This window comes from Micropterus dolomieu, linkage group LG09, assembly GCF_021292245.1.
Source record: "Micropterus dolomieu isolate WLL.071019.BEF.003 ecotype Adirondacks linkage group LG09, ASM2129224v1, whole genome shotgun sequence".
NCBI lineage: Eukaryota > Metazoa > Chordata > Actinopteri > Centrarchiformes > Centrarchidae > Micropterus > Micropterus dolomieu.
In genome coordinates this window covers 10,854,476-10,879,196 of record NC_060158.1, presented here as the reverse complement: position 1 = coordinate 10,879,196, position 24,721 = coordinate 10,854,476, and the positions used below count along the sequence as shown (strand labels likewise).

General features: G+C 40.0%; 2 protein-coding genes across 3 annotated transcripts; one reads left to right on the top strand and one right to left on the bottom strand.

Moving 5' to 3' along the window:
- Window positions 1-1,600: 1,600 nt before the first annotated feature.
- On the top strand, window positions 1,601-3,713 carry LOC123976633 (transmembrane protein 42). Its single transcript, XM_046058936.1, has 3 exons — window positions 1,601-1,924; window positions 2,920-3,066; window positions 3,385-3,713. The coding sequence occupies exons 1-3, from the start codon at window positions 1,730-1,732 to the stop codon at window positions 3,523-3,525; spliced, it is 483 nt and encodes a 160-aa protein (XP_045914892.1). The 5' UTR covers window positions 1,601-1,729; the 3' UTR covers window positions 3,526-3,713.
- A 4,397-nt stretch (window positions 3,714-8,110) lies between these two features.
- Window positions 8,111-23,089, bottom strand: zdhhc3b (zinc finger DHHC-type palmitoyltransferase 3b). 2 transcript variants are annotated; one of them, XM_046058899.1, is made up of 8 exons: window positions 22,710-23,089; window positions 21,914-21,951; window positions 17,443-17,774; window positions 16,697-16,821; window positions 15,665-15,761; window positions 12,670-12,751; window positions 12,331-12,461; window positions 8,111-10,623 (listed from the first exon to the last, which is right to left on the bottom strand). In XM_046058899.1, the coding sequence occupies exons 3-8, from the start codon at window positions 17,743-17,745 to the stop codon at window positions 10,465-10,467; spliced, it is 897 nt and encodes a 298-aa protein (XP_045914855.1). In that variant the 5' UTR covers window positions 17,746-17,774; window positions 21,914-21,951; window positions 22,710-23,089; the 3' UTR covers window positions 8,111-10,464. The 2 variants fall into 2 exon arrangements, with proteins under 2 accessions (XP_045914855.1, XP_045914854.1); XM_046058898.1 differs by lacking the exon at window positions 21,914-21,951.
- Between the last annotated feature and the right edge of the window lie 1,632 nt (window positions 23,090-24,721).

The window sequence follows — 24,721 nt, the reverse complement described above, 5'->3', positions numbered from 1 at the left end:
TTCATATGCACACTGGTTGCAAGTCAGTGATTTACATCGACACCCAGTTGTGGTGGATGTTTTTTCTCTGTAGCACATTAGAGACCTCTACTGGCCACAAAACTGACTAGGGTTACACTTCCTCTAGGTGAGAAAATCATGATATCACCTAGAAGATGTGATGTAATTTACTTTGAAGGATTTGGGAATTCTGCTCTAAAAAGCCAAATGAAATTTGATCAAGATTGAGTTAAGACCCTGTTCATCATGGTAACTTTAAGACAGTCACATGACAATATGAAAAGCGCACTCCTAAATAATAAAACAAAAAATATAATAATTTTTTACTTCAACTTAGCTGCTTTCGTGTCGTGGCGCCGTGCATGCAGACTCGCTGTCACAGCTGTACGGGGAGGTTTGCATACAAGAGATCCATCATCAATGTTATTAGTAACACCTGTGCTTTTCCTAAAACGAGAAGTCACAATGTCTCCTGTGTTTTTGGCTGCAGAAGGCAGCTACTTTCAGTGAAAAAAACTCAATACACTATAACCTGACACAGTTAGCGACTAGCTGGTGAACATAATGGAATATTTAGCAGCTAAAGAGCCAGACATTTATTTAGTAGCCTAACTTACAGACCAAGAATAGAACTAAAATAGAGTTAATATTGGACTTACATTCACCAGGTGGCAAGAAACACGACTCCCAAACTAATAATGATGTTGCTCTATGACTGCTGGATGTGTTAAATACACAACTGTTCGCATTACCAACATAAACGGCGATGATGTGTTAATGTATACACAACTTGTTCCCGTTAAGCTACGTGCCTGTTTGTTTTATTACCTGACAGTCATTATTAAAATAAAAAAATGTATTCAAAAGAAATATTCAGCACTGATACACTGACACCAGTGTTTCGTCAGTGTTATTCATCTTTAAGCAAAATGTTCAGCTGCAGAATCTGATGAGGCAATGGCCGTCTGTGTCTGATGACTCCTGTCTTTATTACAGCGCTCCGATTAATAGTTAGTCATTACAGGCTCATACATACATGAAGATGACTCCACTTTCTATTTCTACTTACGAGAATAATTTAGTCTCGTTCTGGTTCCAACTCTCTGACAGGCTCATTTCTCTCTCTCTCTATCGGAAAGGGATTTGAGGTTTTTGTGTGGGGTGGTGGTGTACATGTGTGACTGCCTGCACATACACTCATCCCATCTATTCCACTTATATGGTGTGTTTTAATGTAATGAGCCTTTATAATGCAGCTCATTAGTATACAGAAGTCTGTCCCAAGTTGTCTGGATCAATTGAACACTCAAGGACATTACATTAGCATTGATTGTCCTCTACTGCACCCAGTATTGATAGCATAGAAGAATAGAGAATTCCCTGTCTATTAATGATCTGCTTAACCTCACTCTTGTTTATTTAAAATATCGGATTAAAACACTATACTATAGTTTTACGATTACTCTAGCAAGTTTGGACGCAAAGTCATGATTCAATCAACTGAGGTTATAAAATTGTGGAACTACACCTCCCAGAATGCCACGGGGGGGGGGGGGGGGGGTCAGTCCAACCACAGCGCTGCTTCGTGTTAACCATGTGTTGTGTGACTGCCACCGGACGGCTGTCTGTAGAAAGTGCAGGGAAACGTGCCACACAGTGACACACACACAACCATGCAGGCTGCACGACCCGGACCAGTAGCAGCCGTGATGTAAAGATGGATTAGAAAATGATGTGCCTCATCAACATGTTTCCGGGAGTTTTCTATGCACTGCTGGCGGGTTTCCTCGGGGCCGTGGCGTCGTCGTCGGCCAAGCTGTCCCTCGGAGCCGACTATCTGAAGGGAGTCTGTGAAACCGGACTCCGGACGTGGGGAGAGCAGCGAAAATTTAGACAAGCGGACGAAACTACAGCCTGTGACCGGGTGAGTAAGAGCTGCGTTAATTATTAACACAGGGAGGATTTGCTGTGAATAATGCAGCGCCGGCGACGTGGATGCCTGTAAGCGTTGCGATTTCTCGCCGAGGAAGTTGGGGGGGGGGTTGTCCCCGCCCGCCTCTCCTGCCTGACTCCTTCAACATCAGCAGCATCACACGGGGGAGCCCATGCAGCAGCAGCCAGCTGCGCTCTCGTGCCGTGTCCGCATGTTTGAATGACATTGCAGCTTCGTACGAATCTGTGTGTGCGTGTGCCATCGCGTTGTGCAACTTGTCTTAGCATGGTTGGTGTGATGGCTGAGCGTCAGGGTCAGGTTTTGTAAAAGAGGGTCAGGTGTGACCTTCACGCTCTCTGTCACACAGTGATGTCAGAAACCTCTGCAGGCAACTGTCTGTGTCCTTAAAGGATGGACGTCAAACAGTGACCTTTAGTCTGAGGGATAATTAAAATAGCAGATGAGGTGGATGCAAAATTATATTAATATTCACCACAAGGTTTGAATGCGACAAAATATCAAGGACCCTGAGCCATATAATGCTCTAGTTAACGGTGTGTAATGATTTCATTACAATTTTTGAGCTACTTGTACTATATTTACCTGAGCATTTCAATTTTGTTACTTTATACTTCTACTGCACTACATTTCAGAAGGAAATATTGCATATTTTACTCCATTTATTTGACAGGTGAAGTTATTAGTTATGTTGCCTTTTTTCAAATCAACCCTACAAAACATAAAGCAGTCTTGTTAATAGGCTGCAGGGTTTTCAAGTCCCTTCCACCCGGACTCATCTGCTTAAACACAACTGTATTGTCAGGCAGGTGCAAATATTGTTTAGATGGCTGCATTCGATTTCACTGAAACATTTCTTATTGTTACTTTTATCCTGAAACAAAATGTTTAAGATGTAGAGAACTGAATAGGACACGAAACCGTAATCAGTTGTCATTAACTTATATGTTTCTGCTTTTATTTTTCAGCTCCACATCCCTTTGAGGTTGCTGTGCGGCGGGCTGCTTTTCACCTGCAATGCTGTGATGTGGACCTTTCTTGCCAAAGCACTCAGGTATTCCTCCTCCTCCACCCGAACCACTGTGACCACGACCGCCTCCAACTTCATATCTTCCGTAAGTAGCAACTCTTACAGGACCTCCTGCACACCCTCCCTGCCTTATTACTTGTCCCATAAGCACAATTCATCATATCAGACTGTAGCGGAGTGCGAGTTAATTTCAGAGTGACCTTACATCCTTTCTTCCTTATATAAACTACTTTATTTTAGAAAATAGGCTGGACTACATTCAGAAATAACTTGTCTAACTGTAGGCTTTTAACAGGACCTTCTTGTCAAAGTTCAACTCCATGTTTGACATCTCCATCTTCCTCATTGAATGGAATTGATTTACTGATTCACTTTAACTAAGATCCTGATTTTTCTTCTGCAGGCTTTCCTGGGCCAGCTGATCTTTGGTGAAGCACAGATAACACTGTGGTGGGTTGGGATCTCTCTGACCTTCTCTGGTCTGTTGGTACTGCAGAGGGTTTCACCACAGGAACAGAATGCAGTTGCCGAGAAGGACGAATAATATGTGGTGTGTTTTGGTCGGCTTCTCCTCTGATTTGAACTACTCTAACCAAAGAAAAGTGAAATTTTAGTTTGTGTGTATTTATATTAAGAATGCACTACGGTGAGAGAACAGTAATCTCCATTGTTTCTGTCAAGCCTCCCTGAAACACTTGCTTTAATAAACAAATTGATTCCTGATTAACTAAATGCCACTCAAAATGTGTCCTTCCTGATGAAGAGGAAATGTTTTATTTGAAATCGGTGACTATGCTTCCAGTTGCAGTTTGTGACCATGTAACGCTACTGGGTAAAATCAGAGGAGATGTTGGCTTTCAGCCAGTCTGGCCATGGTGCAGCTACAGTCAGGCTGGCTGGAAAATCCACACACCTGGGCAAGCTAATGGATGCGTGCACGCAGCTTCTGAGAAGCTCTAAAATCATCTTTGTCCACAGACTTACAATGGAGCAAAAAATTTACTAGCTTTACGTTCCTTTTGGGGAATCTTTCAGTCAACAACAGCCCAACAGAACAGATGTGAAGGAAGAGAATAATTTGATATTTTGGGAAATACACTTGCTTTCCTGCCAAGAGTTAGATGGGACGATTGATACCACTCTCATGTTTGTATGTTAAATATGAAGCTAATGCCAGCGGCTGGTTAGTTTAGCTTAGCATATTGAGTGGAGTAGTGACACAGCTAGCCTGGCTCTGTCTGAAGGTAACAAAATCTGCCTACCAGCCCATCTAAAGCTCAATAATTAACATGTTAAATTTAATTTGTTTACACTTAGGTGTTTGTACTGATTATTAAATAAACAAGAGGCAGATTTTGATACCTAAGGACAAAGCCAGGCTAGCTGTTACCCCTTGTTTGCAGTCTTTATGTTAAGCTTATCTCTTGGCTGTAGCTTCATTTTTAACAAACACACAAAAATGTTATCAATCTTCTCATCTAACTCTCAGCAAGAAGGGAAACAAGTGTATTTCTTAAAAGTGACAGATGAAAATCTGTGTGCATAGTGACAGACTGATCTGAAGGGAATTTTTCTGGATATGTTCATGAGCAAATGACAAACAGCATTATTGGCTATGTGCATGATGCCATCATTAACCAGCCTATGCATTATGTAATGCAGCTATCAGATCACCAAAGCTTTATTAATTCTCACATTTCCTTAAGTTACCGCGACACTCACTGTAAACGTACACTGACATTGCATTTTTTGCATGCTCAAGGAGATGTTATAAGTGACTTTTTTTAGTTTAGTTTTAACAAGGTGTACACATATTTTCACAAGTAATAATATTACTGTAGCGCTGAAAGGCTCATCCCTGGTAATGTTTTGCTCCATTTCTCTTAACCTCAAGATATGAGCATGACACATGTTTTCAGAAGCAGCTGGTCTTCTATTTCATGATAGATGAGATGAGTTCCTACAAAGGCCTGAACTCAAATAGCATCCTGGAACGTCAGTCCACATCAGAGTGACATCATTTTGAACTGCTTCATTTCATTAAACTCAGAATCTAAGAGACATCACATGGCCTTTTGATTGCCCTGCGTCTGCAATTTCATATTATTCGGTTTCATCATGAATATCACTCCATCCGCCATCGGTCTCTCTAGAATTCATAGACACCTGGCTCCATTAAAAGCTTTCCTCTACATCTGTGGAGTTGTCACTCACAGTGCAATAACATTATACTTCCTTTAAATCTCATAACACTGTGATGGGTGTAACAGTGAGGGAGTTTGAGCATGGCAATATTAGAGGGACGTTTCTGTTAGCAGTGTACTGTAGTATACAGGGATTTGCCTGAACATGAGATCAAAGGTTGCTTTATGGAACAGCATTTTAAGATTACACTTTGCTATTGTTCAGATACATATCATAATATAAATGCATAACGGTAGCTATAATACCTGACTGTAATATTCCACAGCAGCAATGCACAAATATATCTGATGTCCTTCCAACCGCTGCTGTGCAGGTTTTGTATCACGTGGATTAAATGCATCCCTATTAATGTGACTGCAGTGACAATGTGATTATATAACTCTTATATTAAAGGCCGGCTGAGTGATGTTTCATAGCAGGGCTGTACTCACCACGAAGGATTTCTAAGCAGTGGAGATCACTCACAGCGACGCAGAAGTGAATTCAGTTGTTTGTGCCTCCACGTTTTGGGATCCTGGGTGTGTTCTGATTCCTTAAAAAGAATAAACATTCTGGGATATTCTGCTTATTCACTTTTTTTTGCCAAGAGTTAGATGAGAAGATTGATTATTACTCTCATATATGCCCCATTAACCCGAAACTAAAAGCCAGCAGCATGTTAGCTTAGCATAATGACTAGAAACGGGGAAACTGCTAGCTTGGCTCTGCCCAAAGGTAGCAAAATTCGCCTACCACCACCTCTACAGATCACGAATTAATATGTTATTTCTCATTTGTTTAGTCTCTACAAAGACAACAGTTTGTGGTTTTACAGAGGGTAATGTGTCGGAGTATTTCTTGGCGAGAAGCAGCGACTTCCTGGAGTCTTGTCATCACTGTGAGGTGGCCAGGCAACTAGCTGATTAACGACCATGTTAATTAGTGAGTTTCCGTGGTGCTGACAGAGTCAAGCCAGCATTTTTCCAGTCTTTATTCTAAGCTAAGCTAACAGGCCCCTGGGTCTAGCTTTATATTCACCAAACAGATATAAGAGAAACATCAAGTTTGTGTTTTATTGGGGTTACTGTTCTTGGCTGGGAGTAAAGCAACCAGTGGAGACTGGCAAAAAAATAGTCCGGTACATAACTCCTTGTAAAACCACAACTTGACATTTCTTTTAGCATTACTTGACTTTTGGTAAGGATTATAGATGTGATATGCTAATGACATATAATGTGTTAATTATAGAGCTTTAGAGGTGCTGGTAGACAGATTATGTTACATTCAGACAGAGCCAGGCTAACGTTAGCTGTTTCCCCTTTTTCAGTCTTTATGCTAAGCTAAGCTAACTGGCTGCGGCTTTATATTTAACATACAGAGACGAGAATGGTGTCATTCTTTTTTAATCTAACTCTCAGCTAGAAAGTGAATTTTTCCCAAAACGTTGAACTATATTTTTATTCTACCTTTAATAACAGTAGAGTTCTTGGTGCCTGGCTTTTCTGCAGTTAACGGCATGATGTGAAGGTAAACCATCTACCTGTGAACCCACTCTCACTGTAATATAACCAGGCAGAGCTTTGCAGTAGCCACATTTATATCTGACAGCGGCATGGCCCTGAGTGTGATGTATTTATATCCGTGTGCACATAAACTGTAGATGTGGTTGAGAAATTACAAAACCACTGAAATATGTTCTTGACCGGTCAAGGTGTGCGTCACATTGATGAGTTAATGTGGCGCTGCAAGAAAACAGCAGTACACTTATTTGGATTTATTGTGAGTTTTGACCTTTCTCTTAGTAGTATAATGTAAAAGTTTACTGATTTTACCTTAGTTTGTAGGTAACGTTACTTTTAAAGTATGCGCAAATCAGTCATCACCGACAAATGCAACATTATGTTCCATTTTGTAACACAAATCTGCTCTGATATACACTGTTCATAATGTGTCTTACAGTGAAAACAAACATTTGTGAAAGTGTAAATATATTCTGTTAATAGGAACCACCGAGAGAAGTAACACTGTTGGAATTATTAAATAAACATCTCATCTGACAAACAAGATTCATGTCTCCATCACTGTGGGAAGATATTAAGTGCATCTTCATGACAGCTTTGTTCTTCAAACAGAATAGCTTCTATTCCACGTCCAGATAAATTGAATCAGATCTGAATTACAATGCACCTTTATTCAACTGGGTAAAGATGTGAAGCTGTGGGTTTAGCGTGTCCTCTCTTTGCATTTAAACACAGTAATGTAATTAAGATTGGACTCACTGCAAATTTATGGGGCTGGATGTATCATAAGCCTTGAGCAGGTCTACTTCTGCTTACACAGCGAGCTTAATCTCCATTAGATACATTCCCTTTCTTTAAATACCTCTTGTAAAAATGGAAAACAAAACATAAATTACTTTAGATGGCTTGTACTTCAGTTACATGTCAGATAAGACAATGCTTCTGCAGTTTTTTCCTATTATAACACTACAGTATCAGATATGTCCATGTTTTTGCTTTCCTTCCCTGAATTAAAAACGAGTTTCTGAATTTGTCATAAAATCTGTCAAAAGTAAACTGAGTCAATAAAATATCTATAAATTAAAGTAAATTTAAACAATTTTCCTCAAGAAATCTGTTGCAAAGTAAGCAAAAATCCAATTGGTATGTGTTTTTCGATGTTTGTTTAGGGGTAAACTGTTTTCTATTATGGGTCACAAGGGTATTTACAGCAAAAATCTGAAATTTACAGATCTGAATAGTTTATGTATTTCTGTAATTTAATAGTGTCTGAAACGTTTGCTGTCAGACTATGTTCATTACAAGTTGTTTTTTGACACTAGTGTCAAATATGTCCCTGAATTCAAAATGGAAATTCTCACAAAGTTAAGTACCATATATGCTAAAATATAATGTGAACAGAGTCAAAATATCCTTAACAGTAAGTTGTGTCATATACATATGGTTTTATTTCATATCTCTTTAAACAAATACCAGTCAAAAGAAGAAAAAAAAAAAAAAACATCATGTGGTCCACTGTAAGTACTATAAATGGTATTCACACCTGACCAAAGAACATACTGAACAATTCAAGAAAAATTAAGAAAGCTGGTATACTATATGTGTAAACTGGATAGCAACTGGTGCATCTCCATATCATGGTAATGTTTTATACATTTATTTAAAAACTGGAGTGATTTTTAAAAGCCTTAGAAACTTCTTGACAACGCTCTACCATTAAAACAGTTACTTCAATGCCTCCCTTCATTATGCATTAAATTTGGCAACGTGTATGTTCAAAAATGTCTTTCATCACCCTTAAAAACACATTTTATAATTACTGTAAGGCTTTCGAAGACATTTGAGCAAAGGCATTTTAGGGTTAAATGCTTTGAAGTGGCCTATTTCCGATCTGTAGGAAATTCTCATCACCAAATGTAAAATCTGCGCTCTTCACACAGACTGGCATAGTACTGTCGCAGCTGTGACAATTAAAACGTGCATTTCCGCAGTGGTCTTTCAGGCCTCAGTGAACATTTTCCACTGGCCTAAATTTTAATCGTTTTATCCTGTAAGGCAGCTACAATCTACGACAAACTGGATTATCCACAGGCAAATTACATCAATTGAGAGAGAGTGAATTACACTTAGGGTCAGTGCATTCAGAGAGCAACGTGTATTGCTGTATTCCCTGACTGTCCATTTGAGCTGGTGACTGTGATGGAAACGGTTCAAGCAAAGAGGTCGGCTGGATTTACTACACACAAGAGTCGGCAGATAATCAAAAGAAGGAAACTGGTCAAACTAACCGGTAGTTTCTCCAACTGAAGTGTCACTTTCAATATTGTACAAGCCGAGCTGCCTTTTGGACTAGAAACAAGACTTTGTTAACCTGCCAAACATGTTATAATAAGTTAGAATCCTGAAGATTTTCATGATTTCAAACCCCATGTTTAATACTATTTATTGTAGTCATTGTTTCAATAGCCATTCAATGTAAATAAAGTCCTTGATTAACTCTCTAAATAGTGGTTTTCTATTCTGACACTGTTTTCAAATTGCCATCGTAAAAAGTGAGCCTAGCATGGAATCCAGGGTTGCTGTTTTTTTTAATCTATCTCATTGATATCTGCCTCACTAAGTGTGTTTTCATCAGGAGCACATTTTCAATTTGCGCATTAAAAACAGCTGAGTGATGCTGAAAATTCAAATTTAGAGCAACTTGATGTGCCCTCTTCTTCTGCAATTGTTTAATGGCACGCAAATGAAGAATTAGCACCAATAGCTGTTTCATCTCACTATGTCAAAGTCTTAATGTTCACATAATGGTAGTAGATGGAAACTTGCACTCATTTAAAAATGTGCCAATTATGGACTTACTTTTTAATTGTGTTTGGCTTCACTGTTAACAAATTCACCAGTTGTTCTTCTGTTGTATTTCTGACAAAGTAGCTGCTCAAAGAGCGTTTGCTGTAATATTGAAATCGCACTTGCTATTATCATGGTAACCAGGGCTGAAATCTTAAGTATGATAACTTCACTTGGCCACTGTGAGGCTATTGTTGCTCTTTGTCTAGCAGCCTTTCAATGTCCTTCACAGTAATCTGGCATCAAAAAGGATGCAACTCATTTAAAATAGTATTTAACCAACGTGATCCTGTCTCACCCTGACTGTAACATTAAGGCAAAATAACCGCTGTCTTTAAAAATAGCAGATGCCACTGTTTACTAATGCACTGTTCTAAGGCGATTAATCCGCAGCACTCAGCAAAAGACTACTGCAATGGCAGAAATACAGCAAATGAAGAAGTGACAGGATCACAGCAATGTTTACAGGAAGACAGAGAACTAGGTGTCCATCTTGGCAGGCAGGCTGCTCTGATTGAAAACATTCTGGACTTCAGTTTCCAGTTCACATCGTTTAGTCTTGGAAGCAGGAAATGGTCAGACATGCTGCAGGAAATTTCAGTCTCTTGGTGTCGTATCACCAAGTGCTTCTTGTCAAGTTGTTGCTGCTCAGTTAATGTTTTTTTTGTCTTCTTGTAGAGCTTTTCTGTACAGCTATACATCATTAATCTCAGTGAGTAACAAGAGGGGAAAATACAATAAAATAAAAAAGGTGACATACTTTTGACATCATAATCGCTTACAACAGAACACCCTGAAATATCCATAAATGAAATATCCATAAACGAAAGAATACGCAGATGTGGTTAAAAGGAGTTTATGCTCATTGAGGTCCAGCCAACAGGAGGGCAGACTGATCAGCCCACGGCAGAGCTCAGCCAGGTTTCCAGATTTCACACAATGTACTGGTACAAGTCTGCCTTGCCGTGGTCGGGTGGTGCAAAGGGGCTCAGCCAGGCTATGGAGAATGGATGGCCAAATACCACCTTCAGATTCATCCATTTTGACTTTTTGGCCCATCGTCTCTCCTCCTTCTTTAGCTGTTCGATACCCTGTGGGGACAAGATGTAACAAACCGGAAAAGATGTGGGTCTCCAGATTCATGCTTAAAGCTGATGCATATGTGAACATATAGCTGTGAATTTAATTTTTTAATTAAACATTAACATTTTTAATGTGCCAGCAGAAAATAACCAGCATAAGGGATTAAAAATTAAGCATGTTTTGCATTCCTTTTGTTTTTTCCCCCCCTCGGAGGTCTTAATCAGGGGTAGGTGACTCACTCTCAGCATTTCCTGATGTCTAACAACAGCGCACACACACACACACACACACACACACACACACACACACACACATATATAAAAATGCACCAACAGGGCAGAGAACTGCAGGCCCCATTAGATGAAAATTGACTGAAATAGATGATCTTTGTAGTGAATATTATCACACTATGAGTCACCGTCGTGGGTGGTTTGAGCGGATACATTATGAGAAAATGCACTAATGTCAACCTACGGGGAAGCTGTGAGTGAATTACCTGCTCCTACTTACATCTGTGCTCTGATCTAGTGAACCGCAAGACAGTATAAATTTGTGACTTATTTTAGGAAGTCAGAACTGCTATATCAACCATAGAAACTTAACTCTATCACTGACCCTTTAGTGTGTCTGGTGTTCCTCATTATAATGTTTTGAATAACTTCCTTTTAAATGTTTCTATATATAAAACGGTTATTAGGGAGTCAATGGTAGAAAGATGACAGGAAATGAAGAAAGATGGAGAGACATGTATTGGCGTTGTCATAAAGTTAATGCTGATGCAACAGGACTGAAATGTTAGTAGGGCTGCAAGTAACGATTATTTTCACTGTCAATTATTTTCTCCATGAATCGATTAGTTGTTGTTAGGTATAAAATGTCAGAAAATGGTGAAAAATGGTCGATCAGTGTTTCCCAAAGCCCAAAATGACATCCTCAAATATCTTGTTTTGTCCACAACCGCAATATATTCAGTTTACGGCCATAGAGGAGTAAACTTACCACAACATATTCACATTTAAGAAGCTGGAATCAAAATCACTTTTCTTAAAAATAAATAAATCACTCAAACCGATTAATCGATTATCCAATTAGTTGGTGATTAATTTAATAGTGGACAATTAATCGATTATTCAATTAATCGTTGCAGCTCTAAATGTTAGTTGTTGTTTTTTTAACAGTTACAGTTTTTTGTTAATGTTTAGGCCAGAGCCTTTTCAGTAATACCAAACAACCTCTCTCTCATTTCTAAAAGTACAACAAAGTACACCATCTTGTGGCATACTGCTTAAGAAAAATATGTCCAATATTATCTCAGCCTTTGGAATCAATTTGATAATAAAATATTCCTCTAATTTTGTTATCTTGTACAATGGTTGTTGTTTGTTTTTTTGTTTTTTTATGTATTCCATTATAACAATACTAAAAAAGCAAAAATCATGAAGATGCTTGTAACAGATACAAGTGCTCACCTGCAAATCTCTGCCCCAACTTTCTGATTATTGAGCTAAAATATAAAATATTTGTGTTGAAAGTATATACACAATGTGTTAAAATAAAATTAAATGATGTATTCTAAAATCTTTTTTTACACATTGGCTTCCTGAACATGTTAAGGTTAGTCATGTGTAATGTTCAGGCACAATTAAACAGACTCTGTGAGCCTGACTGCTGTTTCAGTGAGGTATGGTGGTGAAATTAGTCCTGTTTTCACTCACTGTCTCATCGGTACAGATGGAGTGGACCTGCGTCCCAAACATGACTGCAGTGAAGATCAGAAAGAGAAGACCCTCGAAGCAGAGGAGGATGAGGAGGACGACAGTTGCTGGTGGAGAGAAGCTACTGCATTCTGGAGAGGGAGGGAGAGAGAGCAAAGAGAGAAAGATTGTTCATGTCAAAAAGAAGAAATCCTTATTGCTACAAAATAGAGTAAAGCTCCTCACTAAATGGCCCCAGGTACATAAATAGTACAGTCAGCTCTAACAGGAGATAAGCAAATAAATAATGATGGTACATTCTGGGAACGGCTGGTAAGACTACACCAGTATATTACTTACTTGTCCAGTCTTCTTCAATGCAGAAAACAAAATGGAAGGCCACCATGACTAGTGAATGGAAGGATATTAGTGCAATATACATCTGGGGGAGGTAAAATAAAGCACAGATTTAGAGTTAAGATAATATTCTTAAATAAACTCATAAACAGTCATAACATCACACAAGTGGGAGCTCTTTTATGTCAGTTTTATTTAGACAACATTTAGGTAAGTAGGTAGGTTTATTGTCACAATATAACATGTTATAGAGTGAAATTGTGTTTTGTAACTCTCTTCTGCTACATTGCAGAAAATATACATTAATATAGAATCAATTATAAAAAATGGTAAACAGAAATAAACAATAATCAATGGAGCAGTGCTGAGGATGAATTCGAGTTTAAGAGTCTGATAGCTTGGGGGAAAAAGCTGCTCTGCAGTCTGGTGGTGCGGCAGCAGAAACTTCTATATCTCTTCCCAGAAGGCAGCAGGGTGAACAGGCTGAGGCTGGGGAGGGTACTGTCCTTTAGTATACTTTGGGCTCTGCATAAGCACCTCACCTCACGGATTTCACTGATTCTTGGGAGATGGGTACCAATGATCTTCTGAGTAGTTTTAACCACCTGCTGCAGAGCCCTCCGGTCCTGGGCTGTGCACATCGCATGACAGTTTGTGATGTTTCCTGTCAGGATGCTTTCTATTGCTCCTCTGTAAAAGCTGACAAGAACTTGGCGTGGGAATTTGGCCTTCTTAAGCTTCCTCAAAAAATATAGTCATTTCTGAGATTTCTTCACCAGTGTGGAGATGTGAGATGACCATGTCAGGTTCTCTGTGATGCTGATTCCCAAGAACCTGAAACTGTTCACCTGCTCCACCTCAGCACCACTGATGAAGACAGGAGTGTGTGTCTTTATCGCCTTCTTCCTAAAATCAACAATCAGCTCATTAGTTTTGCTGACGTTGAGCAGTAGGTTGTTCTCGGAGCACCACTCTACAAGATTACAATTTCCTCCCAATAAGAAGTCTCATCGTTGTTTGAAATCTGGCCGATGATGGTGGTGTCGTCCGCAAACTTCACAACAGAGTTCTCTCTGTGTTGGGGGATGCAGTCGTGGGTGTACAGCATGAACAGGAGGGGGCTGAGCACACAGCCCTGGGGGGCTCCGGTGTTTAGCACTAGAGTGGGGAAGGTGAGTCCGCCAATCCAAACTGACTGGGGTCTGTTTGTGAGGAAGTCCAAGCTGCAGAGTGTTATATTTAAACCCAGAGTGCGGAGTTTGCTGATAAGTTTCATGGGGGAGATTGTGTTGAATGCGGAGCTGAAATCCACAAACAGAATTCTGATGTAGGTGATGTTTTTCCTCAAGGAGTATGAGGGCTGAGTGGAGGGCAGTGGAGATGGCATCCCCTGTGGATCTGTTGGTTCTGAAAGCAAACTGGTGAGGGTCCAGGCTAGCTGGGATGTTGTTCTTTATGTGCTGAAGAACCAGTTTCTCAAAGCACTCCATCAGAATGGCGGTGAGAGCCACAGGGCGGTAGTCGTCCAGACTAGACACTACAGACTATTTAGGTACAGGAATGATTGTGGCTGTCTTGAAGCAGGTGGGAACCCTCTCCTGAGACAGCGACATGTTAAAAATGTCAGTATCAACTAGCTGATTGGCACAGGGTTTTAGTACACAGCCAGGAATGTTATCAGGCCCAGCTAATTTACTCATATTCACTCTCAGCAGGACTCTCCTAACATCTGCTGTGGATACTGACAGTGGCCGGTCCTCTGGAGGTGGAGTAGGCTTTACAGCTGACTCCTTGTTGAGGAGATCAAAGCGAACATAAAAGGTGTTAAGTTCATCTGGTAATGTGACCTCACACATGATAGGGGAGCTCCTGCTTTTGTAGCCTGTGATGTTCTTGATGGCCTGCCACATATCTTTGGTGTTGTTGGTGTTGAGGTCTCTGTCCAGTGTCTGTTAATGTCTCCACTTTGCCTCCTTGATGCCAGCTTTCAGTCTCGTTCTGGCAGTGCTGTAAGCTTCTTCATCACCCGACCGAAAAGCAGCTTTTTTGGCTCTGGACAGAGCTCTCACCTCTCTATTCATCCAGGCCTTCTGATTGGGGAATGATTTTATCGTTTTAGTGATCACCACATCATCAACACGTTTGCTTATATATGATGTCACTGATGATGTATATTCCTCAAGATTGATGTGGCTCTCCTGGGTGGCGGCCTCTCTGAACATACTCCAATCCGTGCTCCCAAAACAGTCCTGCAGAGCTGCTGTATCCTCATCTGTCCACACTTTCACTATTTTAATTGTTGGCTTGACCCTTGAACAGTCCAAGTGTGGATTTCTGGACAATCAGAGCCTGTTATACTATCTTTCATTCTGAATATATTCAAATTAGAGTTGCATATGTGTAAATTTATATACAGTCGATACATATAGTTTAATATGAAAGGACACATCTGAGATATAGGGCACTATAGTTATTGAGATTGAGCCTGATGACATGAATGCTATTTTTCTGTTATGCAGTGTTTAACATTATATAGTGTTAGATGTTAAAACTATAACAAAAGTAAACTCCACAGCATCTTTCCCGAGGTTGATGTGATAAATATTATTATGCTGAAGTAACTTTAACGCCCAGGACACACCTTTAACGGCTACCTTGCTGAACTGCTGTGGCAACACAGACAGCGTTGCCAATGTGGTGCTGTTACTGCCAGTTCTGTCTTTGTACATTGAGTTTGTCTTTTCATAAATATAAACTTTTACATTCTACAGATACAGACATTGAAACTGTAGTGAAATGTGTAATGCATGTTGCTGGTATGATATCCATATGACTAGGTCATTTTTACTATGCATTTTGCAGAGAACCGCGGCAGTAGTGTGGAAAAAATCTCTAGGCCAAATCTCTAGAGGACGCCACGCTGCAGCTCACGCAGGCTGTGTAGCTGCTCTAACCTTAGCATGGGTGCCAAATTAAAAAGCAAGAGACACAGACTCACTGTGAAGAGGACAAAGTACTTTTGGTTGCTCTCTCCGACACAGTTGTTCACCCAGGGACAGTGGTGGTCCATCTTTTTGATGCAGCGTTTGCACACACTGTGGACACACAGATACACAATAAAAATTAAAACCATTACAGGCCAACTGTGACCTTTTGATGCTGCAAAGGAAGAGCAATCTGAATAGAATATATTAAACTAATGCCAGAGTAAAGCAAAACACAAAAATGACACACACAAACGCAGTTCGCCTTTAGCAGCATAATTCACTCACGTGTCAACACCGACTGATGTGAGAGACTGGAACAGACTGCTCTCAATCATGGTAGCTGGACTGTGTATGTTTGTGTTGTGTGTGTGTGTGTGTGAGGGGTTATTTATCTCACAGAACTGCAGCTGGTCGACAACTCAAGTAAGGTCTGACAATTCACAATCTATCATCTGACAAAGCAAAAAGTCATACTCAATCCAACCGTGTGCTTTGTTGTATGCATTTTCTGAGGGAAATCTATATTTTCAAAGCTGCCATCCTGTGGTGTTATATATTACTCTTACGGGTCATTAAAGACAAGTGTATCAACTGAACCACCCACTAGGATGACTCATAATATTCAGCAAGAAAAATTATCTATTTCATTCAAACGGACACCCATTCAGCCTATGAGACAGAATGACTCACTGGCTTTACAATTCAATTACTCTGCTGTGTTTTTTGTGCTTTTCGTGCGATCCCAGAGAAAACACTGAGCCACCACAGAGGGAACTCCTTATTATCAAGCTGCAGAGTCTACAGGGAAATGCTGCACAGCTACAAACTGAAACACACACACACACACACACACACACGGCAGGAGAACCAGTGCTGGAACAAACACAGATTAACAGAGTCCCCAGAGGGAGAGACGCATCAGGACTTCTCTCTGTAAGGTGCAGACACTCTACTCGCCTAGACCCACATCTTAAAAGTTGCATAGTTTGCAGTGGGAACTGTAACCTTGCCTACAATCTACACATTCGCAAGGGAAGCTGTACCTGCAGTGGTGAGCTCTGTCGGGCTTGATGCTGCAGCACTTGGGACACTTGTACACCACCTGTCCTGGTTTTAGCTGCAGGCTTTCAATGAACTCTTTGGTAGCATTCCCTTTAGGCACGGCTCCCTGAGAGAAAAAAAGATGTGTTAATGAGGAATTCACTTGTGGTTTCCGTTGCATTTGTTTAACAGTGTTTCCTTCTCATCCACTTTGCTGCAGTTGCTCCTTTTAGACAGCAAAAATAAAGACAGATCAGTCAACTTGCCAAGTTACACAACTAGAGAAAAACATGACTGAATATTACAGTCGGGGCAGGATTAAGCTAATAGGTGGCCCCGGGTCATAAATTAGCTGTAGGGCCCCAAATGATACTGGAATGGTCCCAACCCATTTTGCTCAGTCACAGAAACTAACCAGTATTTCTATGCTGGAATCCCATCCTGCCTCAGGCTTGCTGTGTGTCAGCTAGTCTGTGATGATTTGATTAAAACACAAATGTATTTAAGGATATGGAACATCTAAGCATAAAATCAACTGAAACATTAACAAGGTAGTAAAACTAGCTTTAAAAACTACCAAAAAAATTATTATCTACAATTTACAAGTTAGTCTTGCATGGCATGTTTTATTACAGTACTATTAGAGACAGTTTTTAAGAAGATGTATTACAGCCTATATATGATTTAGTTTTTCCTATAAAGTAACCAAAGTAGTCTGCTAAATAACCAACATTAGAGTCTGACTGACCGGGTCTGTGCACATCGCCTTGGCGTGGGAGGCGAGGGCGAGGAAAGCGAGGCCGTTGAAGATCACCCCATTGAAGAGGCTGTAGGCCACGTTCTTTGCAGGCAGCAGCATGACAAACACCACCACAAACTCGGCGTAGAAGACCAGGAACCAGGTGATGACGCCGCACACGATGCCACAGCCGTCGCGGATGAACCACATGGTGTTGGAGCCTGTGCTGGGCGGGGGAGGGGCGCAGTGCTCGGGCTTCAGGTAGCCAGCTTGGCGCTCGATGTCCCTGGTGCGGTGCGCCGGGCTCAACATCCTACAACGCCCGTGGCTCCGACCACATGCTGCGTGGCGAGATGAGAGACAGATGGCGAGGAAGAGGGGAGCAGAGAGATGGGAAGAAAATGAAAGAAGAAAAGGATGAGAATTAGGTAAGGGATGCTGCATGAGTACATGTTGATGAGCGAAGGTAGAGCTGCAACTAACAATTATTTTTACCATAACTGATCTTCTGATTATTTTCTAGATTTTTAATTCATAATTGTTTGTTTCTATAAAATATCTTGAAATATAGTGAAAGATACCCTCCAGAGATTGAACACTGCTAGGTGAACCAATAATCTCAAAACCCCAAATTACAGATTTACTATAATGTAAAATGAAAAACTGCTAATCCTCATGTAAGAAAAGCTAAAACAAGAGAATGTCTGGTATTTTTGACTGAAAAATCAATGATGTCTATACAAGTGTCCCATCTGCATTACAACAACATCACAGTGTGCAGTGCTGTCCAACAATTAGTCTGTGTAAACCATCTGTGCTCTACATCTTCAAATATAAACAAAGAGGGGGCTAATTAGACACAGTGAATCAGCAAATGAGTTTGAGGGCAATACTCTGGAGAAAGCATTAACTGGGGGAGGAACATACACTAACTTGTCCAATACCAACAGGCCAAACAATGCAGATTCCTCTTTCAGCAAAAAGAGGCTGTTGGTTGATTTAGAGGCTGTAATTCACCATTTGGCCTTAAAAGTGAAAAATGCTTCAGCAGCCTACACAGGTGTCCTGAGCTACACTGAGTGTGTGTCCAGCTCTGTTTGGAGGGCAGGCTTATGAATAAGCAATTGAGCAGGTCTGTGTGTGTGTGTACAAAGATGATGTGACTTCAAAGGAGGATCAAATGTCAGAAAATCAAAAAATATGCCTTGCTGTTATATGCAGATAACACAGCTTATTCCCTGCGAACGTCTGGACCTCAGTGCCCTTCTCCTCACTAAAACCTAAGCTTCAAGTGAGTTCAATCAAACTGCCTAGTCATTCCTGATTATTCAATCTATCCATTCGGCTTAACTGCGAGACAGCCTAATCTCACTTTTATGTCCGTATTAATTAGGGCTTGGCCAGTGATCCTGGCAGTTAAGCATGCCCCCCCCTCACAGAAATTTAATCAGAATGAAAACGATACAGCATACCTACGGCACGTTTAGGATGAAATCTCTGAATTTAACTAAAACGTCTCACAGCCCGAGTCCAGACCCCTTACCCCTTTGAATGACCCCAGACTCCCCTTGCATGCTTTCAATTCCAATTTGTACAGGACTGCCTAATTTTTATCTCACTTTGATTCTTTTTAATGCTAGTTGCATGGAGGGCAACGTCATTCTGTCAGTCGACATCTCTGAAATATCTCAACAACTAGTGAATGGATAACAATTAAATTTGGTACAGACATTGACGGTTCCCAGATGACGAAACCTACTGACTTTGGTGATTCTCTGACTTTTTCTGTAGTTCCACCATGAGGTGACAATAACACTTTTGAGTGAATGGATTGGCATGAAATTTACTATAATAAATTTGGTGATCACTTTAACTCCAGCGCCATCATCATCGACATCTTCATCCAAATTTTAATGTGTCCATTTTTTTGGTTTATACATTATCAAATACCAGCAAAACGAATAACATTTCCATAAGCCTCAGCAGTAGTGTTTGTTTAGGGCCAATTACAAAACTAAGAAAGTGAACATTGTGTAACTGCTTAACAGTGCAGTATGTCAACACTGTTGTTGTGAGCATTTTGGCATGCTGATGTTAGCATTTAGCTCAAAGCACCCCTGTGCCCAACTACAGCCTCACAGAGTCGCAAGAGTCATGAGTATCGTTTATGATGTTTGTGGAGGGAGTCTTTGCTTCAGGTAAGATGGCCCACTTGTCTTCTTAAACACTGCAATTGACCCTGTTATGGGGTTATCTTCCAAGCGTGACCTGCATTTGTATAATATTATATTGCAATCTTTTGAAATATGACTCTTTTTATTTCATAATAACAAAAACAAATATGGAAATAACAAGAATTATAAAACTCACACAAACCCTGCCAAGACTTACTCAATGAGCTGTACAACAAGTCTTAAAATGAACAGAGGATTGTAAATCACTTGAATTAGCCAGGTTACAAACCAAAAGTACTCTCAGCCTGAAATCATTCAGCTAAGGCTAACAGTTCATTGATGATAACTGTATAATGCTACAGTGATTAAATTTCAACAACCTAAATGTAACCATCTGTATGACAGTAACCACAGCAATCCATCCCTGAAAATGTTTGGGCACTGTCTTGATAAAAATGTACTTTTCTTTTTTGAAATACCGCTGCGTAGCTTCTTAACCCTTTTCACCACACCTTTCATCACACAGCAGGAGTCAAGCCCAGTGGGAGGTGATGTTGGAGGTCTGGTGTGTCTATGGCTATCACTTCCAACTTAAAAGTTGGGATTGCTTTACCACTTGTCTTGGCTCCAGTGGCAGTAAAAGTAAGAATATTTGCACACATACGTGCTTTTAGCTCAGTATTTTGACGTATGTTTTATTAAAATATTTTTACTTCACTACAAAAAAACTTTTTTGCAACTTCATCTTGTTCATAATGCTGCTGCTAAAGACAAAGAAAGCTGAACGCATTACACCAGCCCTCCGATCTCTGTACTGGCTTCTTACTAATAGAGTTTAAATCGTTGGTGCTTGTGTATAAATTACAAAATGTTTCATGTTTACATGAGACATGCTCTACAAACAAACCACCCCTGCCTTAAATTTAGTTTAGTTTGCAGACACTATTCCAATTGATCTGACACACATAAGTTTCTAAAATATGATGATTTGTTAAAGTATAACACTACCTAGCAGTATACTGTAGGTAGAACTAGCTCCACCTTGACAAGATACAAAACTTACATGTCACTTACATGTTAAAGCATCAATAATAATAACCAGACAATATAATAATGTAACACCTTAAAAGGGGGTATTAATTAATTTCATGTAGCCAATTAGGGACAACTATATTGTAATTATTTCCCTGGATATCCTCAGACCTACCTTCCACACAAAATATATATAAGGAAATCCTATCAAGGCTTTATACTTCAGTAACTGTAAGATGAAATACCAATATCTTGGGAAACTCCATGTTGAACAGGTTTTGTTGCATCAGTCATGCTGACATTAAGTAATCGATGTGACTATTTACCAATATAGATCTGACTCAGCTGGTGGGAGTAGCCCATTAACAAAAAACCTGTTCCAGTGAGCTGGATACAGGGCGCTTGATAACGACTTGTAATGTAATTGTTTTGTGAAGTTTCACTCCAAAGAAGCTTCAATTGCCCTTAAAAACTGTGTTCACTGAAAATGCAGAGAGAACTTCTTATAATAAAGCAATGAAAGATCTGCAGTGATACTACCTGCTAAACCAGAGTTCATTAACAACTTTCAACCAAGTTAATGATTTTTTTTTTTGTCAATGGGAGAATGAGTCTATTGATTTCTCTTGCTGACTAACTGTTCAATAGCTGTACAATGAAAACTGGCTGACTTGACTGAACAGAAACACAGAACAGAACAGCACTCGCTTTGTGTCAACTCAAAGCAGCAACAGTTAAGACTTTCTGTACTCTTTGGCAAAGTGAAATATCTCTATCATGATGCCCTTGCAGTACTGTAAGATTAGATATAGTATGCAAAAAATGCCCGGTTTCTACTATGGCAGTGACTCACTAATTCAAAATGTAGGCGTGGCATAGCCATATATTCACTTCATAATCTATGAGTGTTTGAAACCCTGCTGCTAAAATGCATTTCAAAGTAACAGACAGCGTTAACTGATGGCAGGAGAGGCAGGATGAGAGACTTGATGAAGAGATGATTTTACCTCCTGTGGAGTTAATTAACACTCTAATTTCACTCTAACGTTTGTATACTAAAGAATAGAGAGGCAACCTCTCATGTGAGGTGCCACTGTGTTGGTACAGTACAAAAGGTTACAAAAGGTTGTTTCAGTTGAGCTTGATTGTTTTCTCGATTAATTAATTAGTCAATGAAATGTTGACATTTCTCATAGCCCAAGGTGATTCTTCAAATGGCTTTTTTGTCACTCAAAGGGTTAGGGTTATTATGAGGAAATGCAGATAATACTCACATTTGAGAAGCTGTAACCAACTGGTTTTTGCAGCAAGACTAAGATACAGGACAAAAATGCAGAAAATACAGAATGTTGCTAAATATCAGGATAGGCCTACACCTTAAGGGCCATTTGTAAAAACACAGCTGACAATGTCTATCATCCACCCTTTGTTGAAAAGGGGCTCAAAATGATTAATGATTATCAAAATAGTGGCCTGTTAAACGACTAGCTAATGATTCCACTATCAGCAGCATATATGCCAACTGTCTGACCAGCAGAGTCCTTTTTATATAGTCTATGGCAGAGTCACATGAGCATCCCATTGGAGGCCTGTTTTTGTTTCTGGCCATCACACATATTCAAATCCAAACTTCATTCACTTAACTTAAATTTAGCCTCCAGAGAAACATTTCTAGGTCTTTTACCTTTCTAATAGAATGACTTGGTATACACTCTTTATGAGTGTCGTGGAGGGAAATAAAAGACATAACCATTAATATGCTGGAAAACGTAATGACTAGGAAATTCAAATATCTTAAGAGCCCTTGATCAGGACTTTTGTTTTCTACCAAACGTTACACTGACTTCTGGCTTTTGCCATGACTAACAGGACCTGTACAGTTATTATGACATTTTTGGGCTGTAATGAATTAACTTCTAGAAAGCGCTAATACAACCACCCGACCATGGACCAGGAAGTAAGTAAACTCTGGCAGCTGCAGCAGGATTTCTGGAGTTCCATTAGTTCATAGCTAGTAACAGTCACACAGCGGACGTTACATTTAACTTATTTCAAGAAAAAAACACCTACCTCACTATCTACCGGTTTGTTGACAAGAGTTTCTTGATGTCCTTGCGTAGTTTCCAGCCTCTGGAAGTTAAAACACACCAAACTGAGAGCGAGTGTCCTCTCCGCCGCTCCGTCTGTTTGCGCAGTACCAGCTAACCTCACTTATCTACGGGAACTCAACGGCTCCGCGGCCGGGCTCCAGCTTACACCGCCCCCTCGGTTTCGACGAGGCGTTAATTAGCCTCCTTCGTATGCTAACTACTGCGGGGGGGGGGCGAGCTTTAAAACAGGCCGCTGTCTACCTGCATCCCTCTCAGTCAGATCCAGAAAGCTTTGCGGATCGAAGGACAACACAACGAGCCAACCAGGAAGTCCGATACCCTCTCCTGACGAGACGGGGTAATGGGTGTTTGTGCCCTGAGCGGAGTCTATCAGGCAGAACTTTATCACAGGCACGTGCACCACCCTAAATAAAAGTACTATCAATCTAATAAATCAAATATTGTTTTGTGATATCTGAATTAATGTTTCTTTCTGTTAATGTTCTTCTTCAGAACTGAAGAAGTCCTTTTGGATGAGGGACGAAACGTCTTCCAGTATCTTCAACCAAGTCCAGTTGCCCTTGATTTTAACCTTCGTTGGATAACTATGACCTGGATGACTGAGAATCTTCATAGACATTATAAGGCAGCTTTTTGCTCCTGAGTGAAAGTTGAAGAAACCAGATGGTTAATTGTGGTTTTAAACTATTTTTATGGTCAGAACAAACACTTAATGCCAAACAGTGGATCCAGTGTTTCCCATATGTTCATTTACATCGAAGCTGACTGCCACATATTGATTTTCGATTTTTTTTTTTTATACTAGGCCTATTTAAAATGCTATTTGATTTCAGAGCGCCTTACCGCTGCACAAATCTGTCCAATACAAGCTGTAGGATGCCCATCTTAAAAAAAGTTATTAGCAAGCAGGGAAGGAGCCTAGCTAATAAGAAGAGCTAAGTTAACGTTACAATACAGCTGGGTTGTCGAGGTTAGCACGTTGTTTATAGCTGGTGCCACTGTTACACTGTCATTCTGTGGGAAACACTTAACAAATCTGAGGTAAAACATTCAAAACAATTATGATTAAGTAAATTTCTATTAAGTAATATTTTTTTCAGTCCCTTTTCCTCAACAAAGTAAAGTGCTGATTTGTTAGTGATTCAAATGAATTAAAGAAAACACATTAAACATTTGTTATATTGTTATTGAGGAAAATTATATTGCAATAATTATCATTGTTTTATTGCCCGGCCCTGCTGGTACTCCCCATTCACATGGGAGCTCACGGCTGCATGAAAGTCTCCACCTGCTCCATCTCCGCCAACAGAGATTAGCAAACAGGCGAGAATGGGAACAGATGAGCGCCACATAGAGCCCAAAGTGATCGTCCGCCGAAAACTGATTGCAGTCTGCTGGAGCTGTATTGCCCAGTCTCGTCAATCACTTTCTGGCAAGTTAAATAGCCTACTGCATTTTATGGGTTGAATTGGCCATTTAAAGGTATTTTAAGATGTAAAAAGTACTAGGTGAGCTATAATCTGTCAAATATAACTCTTCTGAATGAAATAAACTAATTTCAGGCCAGAAATAACCTTTCAGTCAATAACAAAAGGCTTCAATCATTTTCTGGCAAGCTAAATACTCCATTTTATGAGTTGTATTGGCCATTTAAAGGTATTTTAACAGGTAAAAAAGAGTGGACTGGTTGGTAGGCCTACTCAGCAAGTAAAATAATGCAGAGCAATAAGGATAATTACAAAATTGTCTTCATTTTATATCTAAGTTGGCAGTAAGTCATGTTAATTAGGCTACAGTCCGTTTTCCAAATATAAACAAAGATATTACACATAGGCCTACCAAACATCAGTTTTCGGCGGACGATCACTTTTCGGCACGACACCAATTTATTTCAATAAATACACAGGGACTGTCATTGCATCGCTTTATATTAGCCTAACTACAGTTAGCATCTAAACAAAAAATGCGTCT

Bases quoted from the DNA above. Each gene is read 5' to 3' on its own strand.
- LOC123976633 (XM_046058936.1), top strand. From the start codon at position 1,730: ATGATGTGCCTCATCAACATGTTTCCGGGAGTTTTCTATGCACTGCTG. The intron at 1,925-2,919 runs GTGAGTAAGAGC...TTTATTTTTCAG, and splicing joins AAACTACAGCCTGTGACCGG to CTCCACATCCCTTTGAGGTT. The intron at 3,067-3,384 runs GTAAGTAGCAAC...TTTCTTCTGCAG, and splicing joins CCTCCAACTTCATATCTTCC to GCTTTCCTGGGCCAGCTGAT.
- zdhhc3b (XM_046058899.1), bottom strand. From the start codon at position 17,745: ATGTTGAGCCCGGCGCACCGCACCAGGGACATCGAGCGCCAAGCTGGC. The intron at 15,762-16,696 runs GTACAGCTTCCC...GTGTGTCCACAG, and splicing joins GACAGAGCTCACCACTGCAG to TGTGTGCAAACGCTGCATCA. The intron at 10,624-12,330 runs GTGAGTGAAAAC...TTGTCCCCACAG, and splicing joins CCATCTGTACCGATGAGACA to GGTATCGAACAGCTAAAGAA.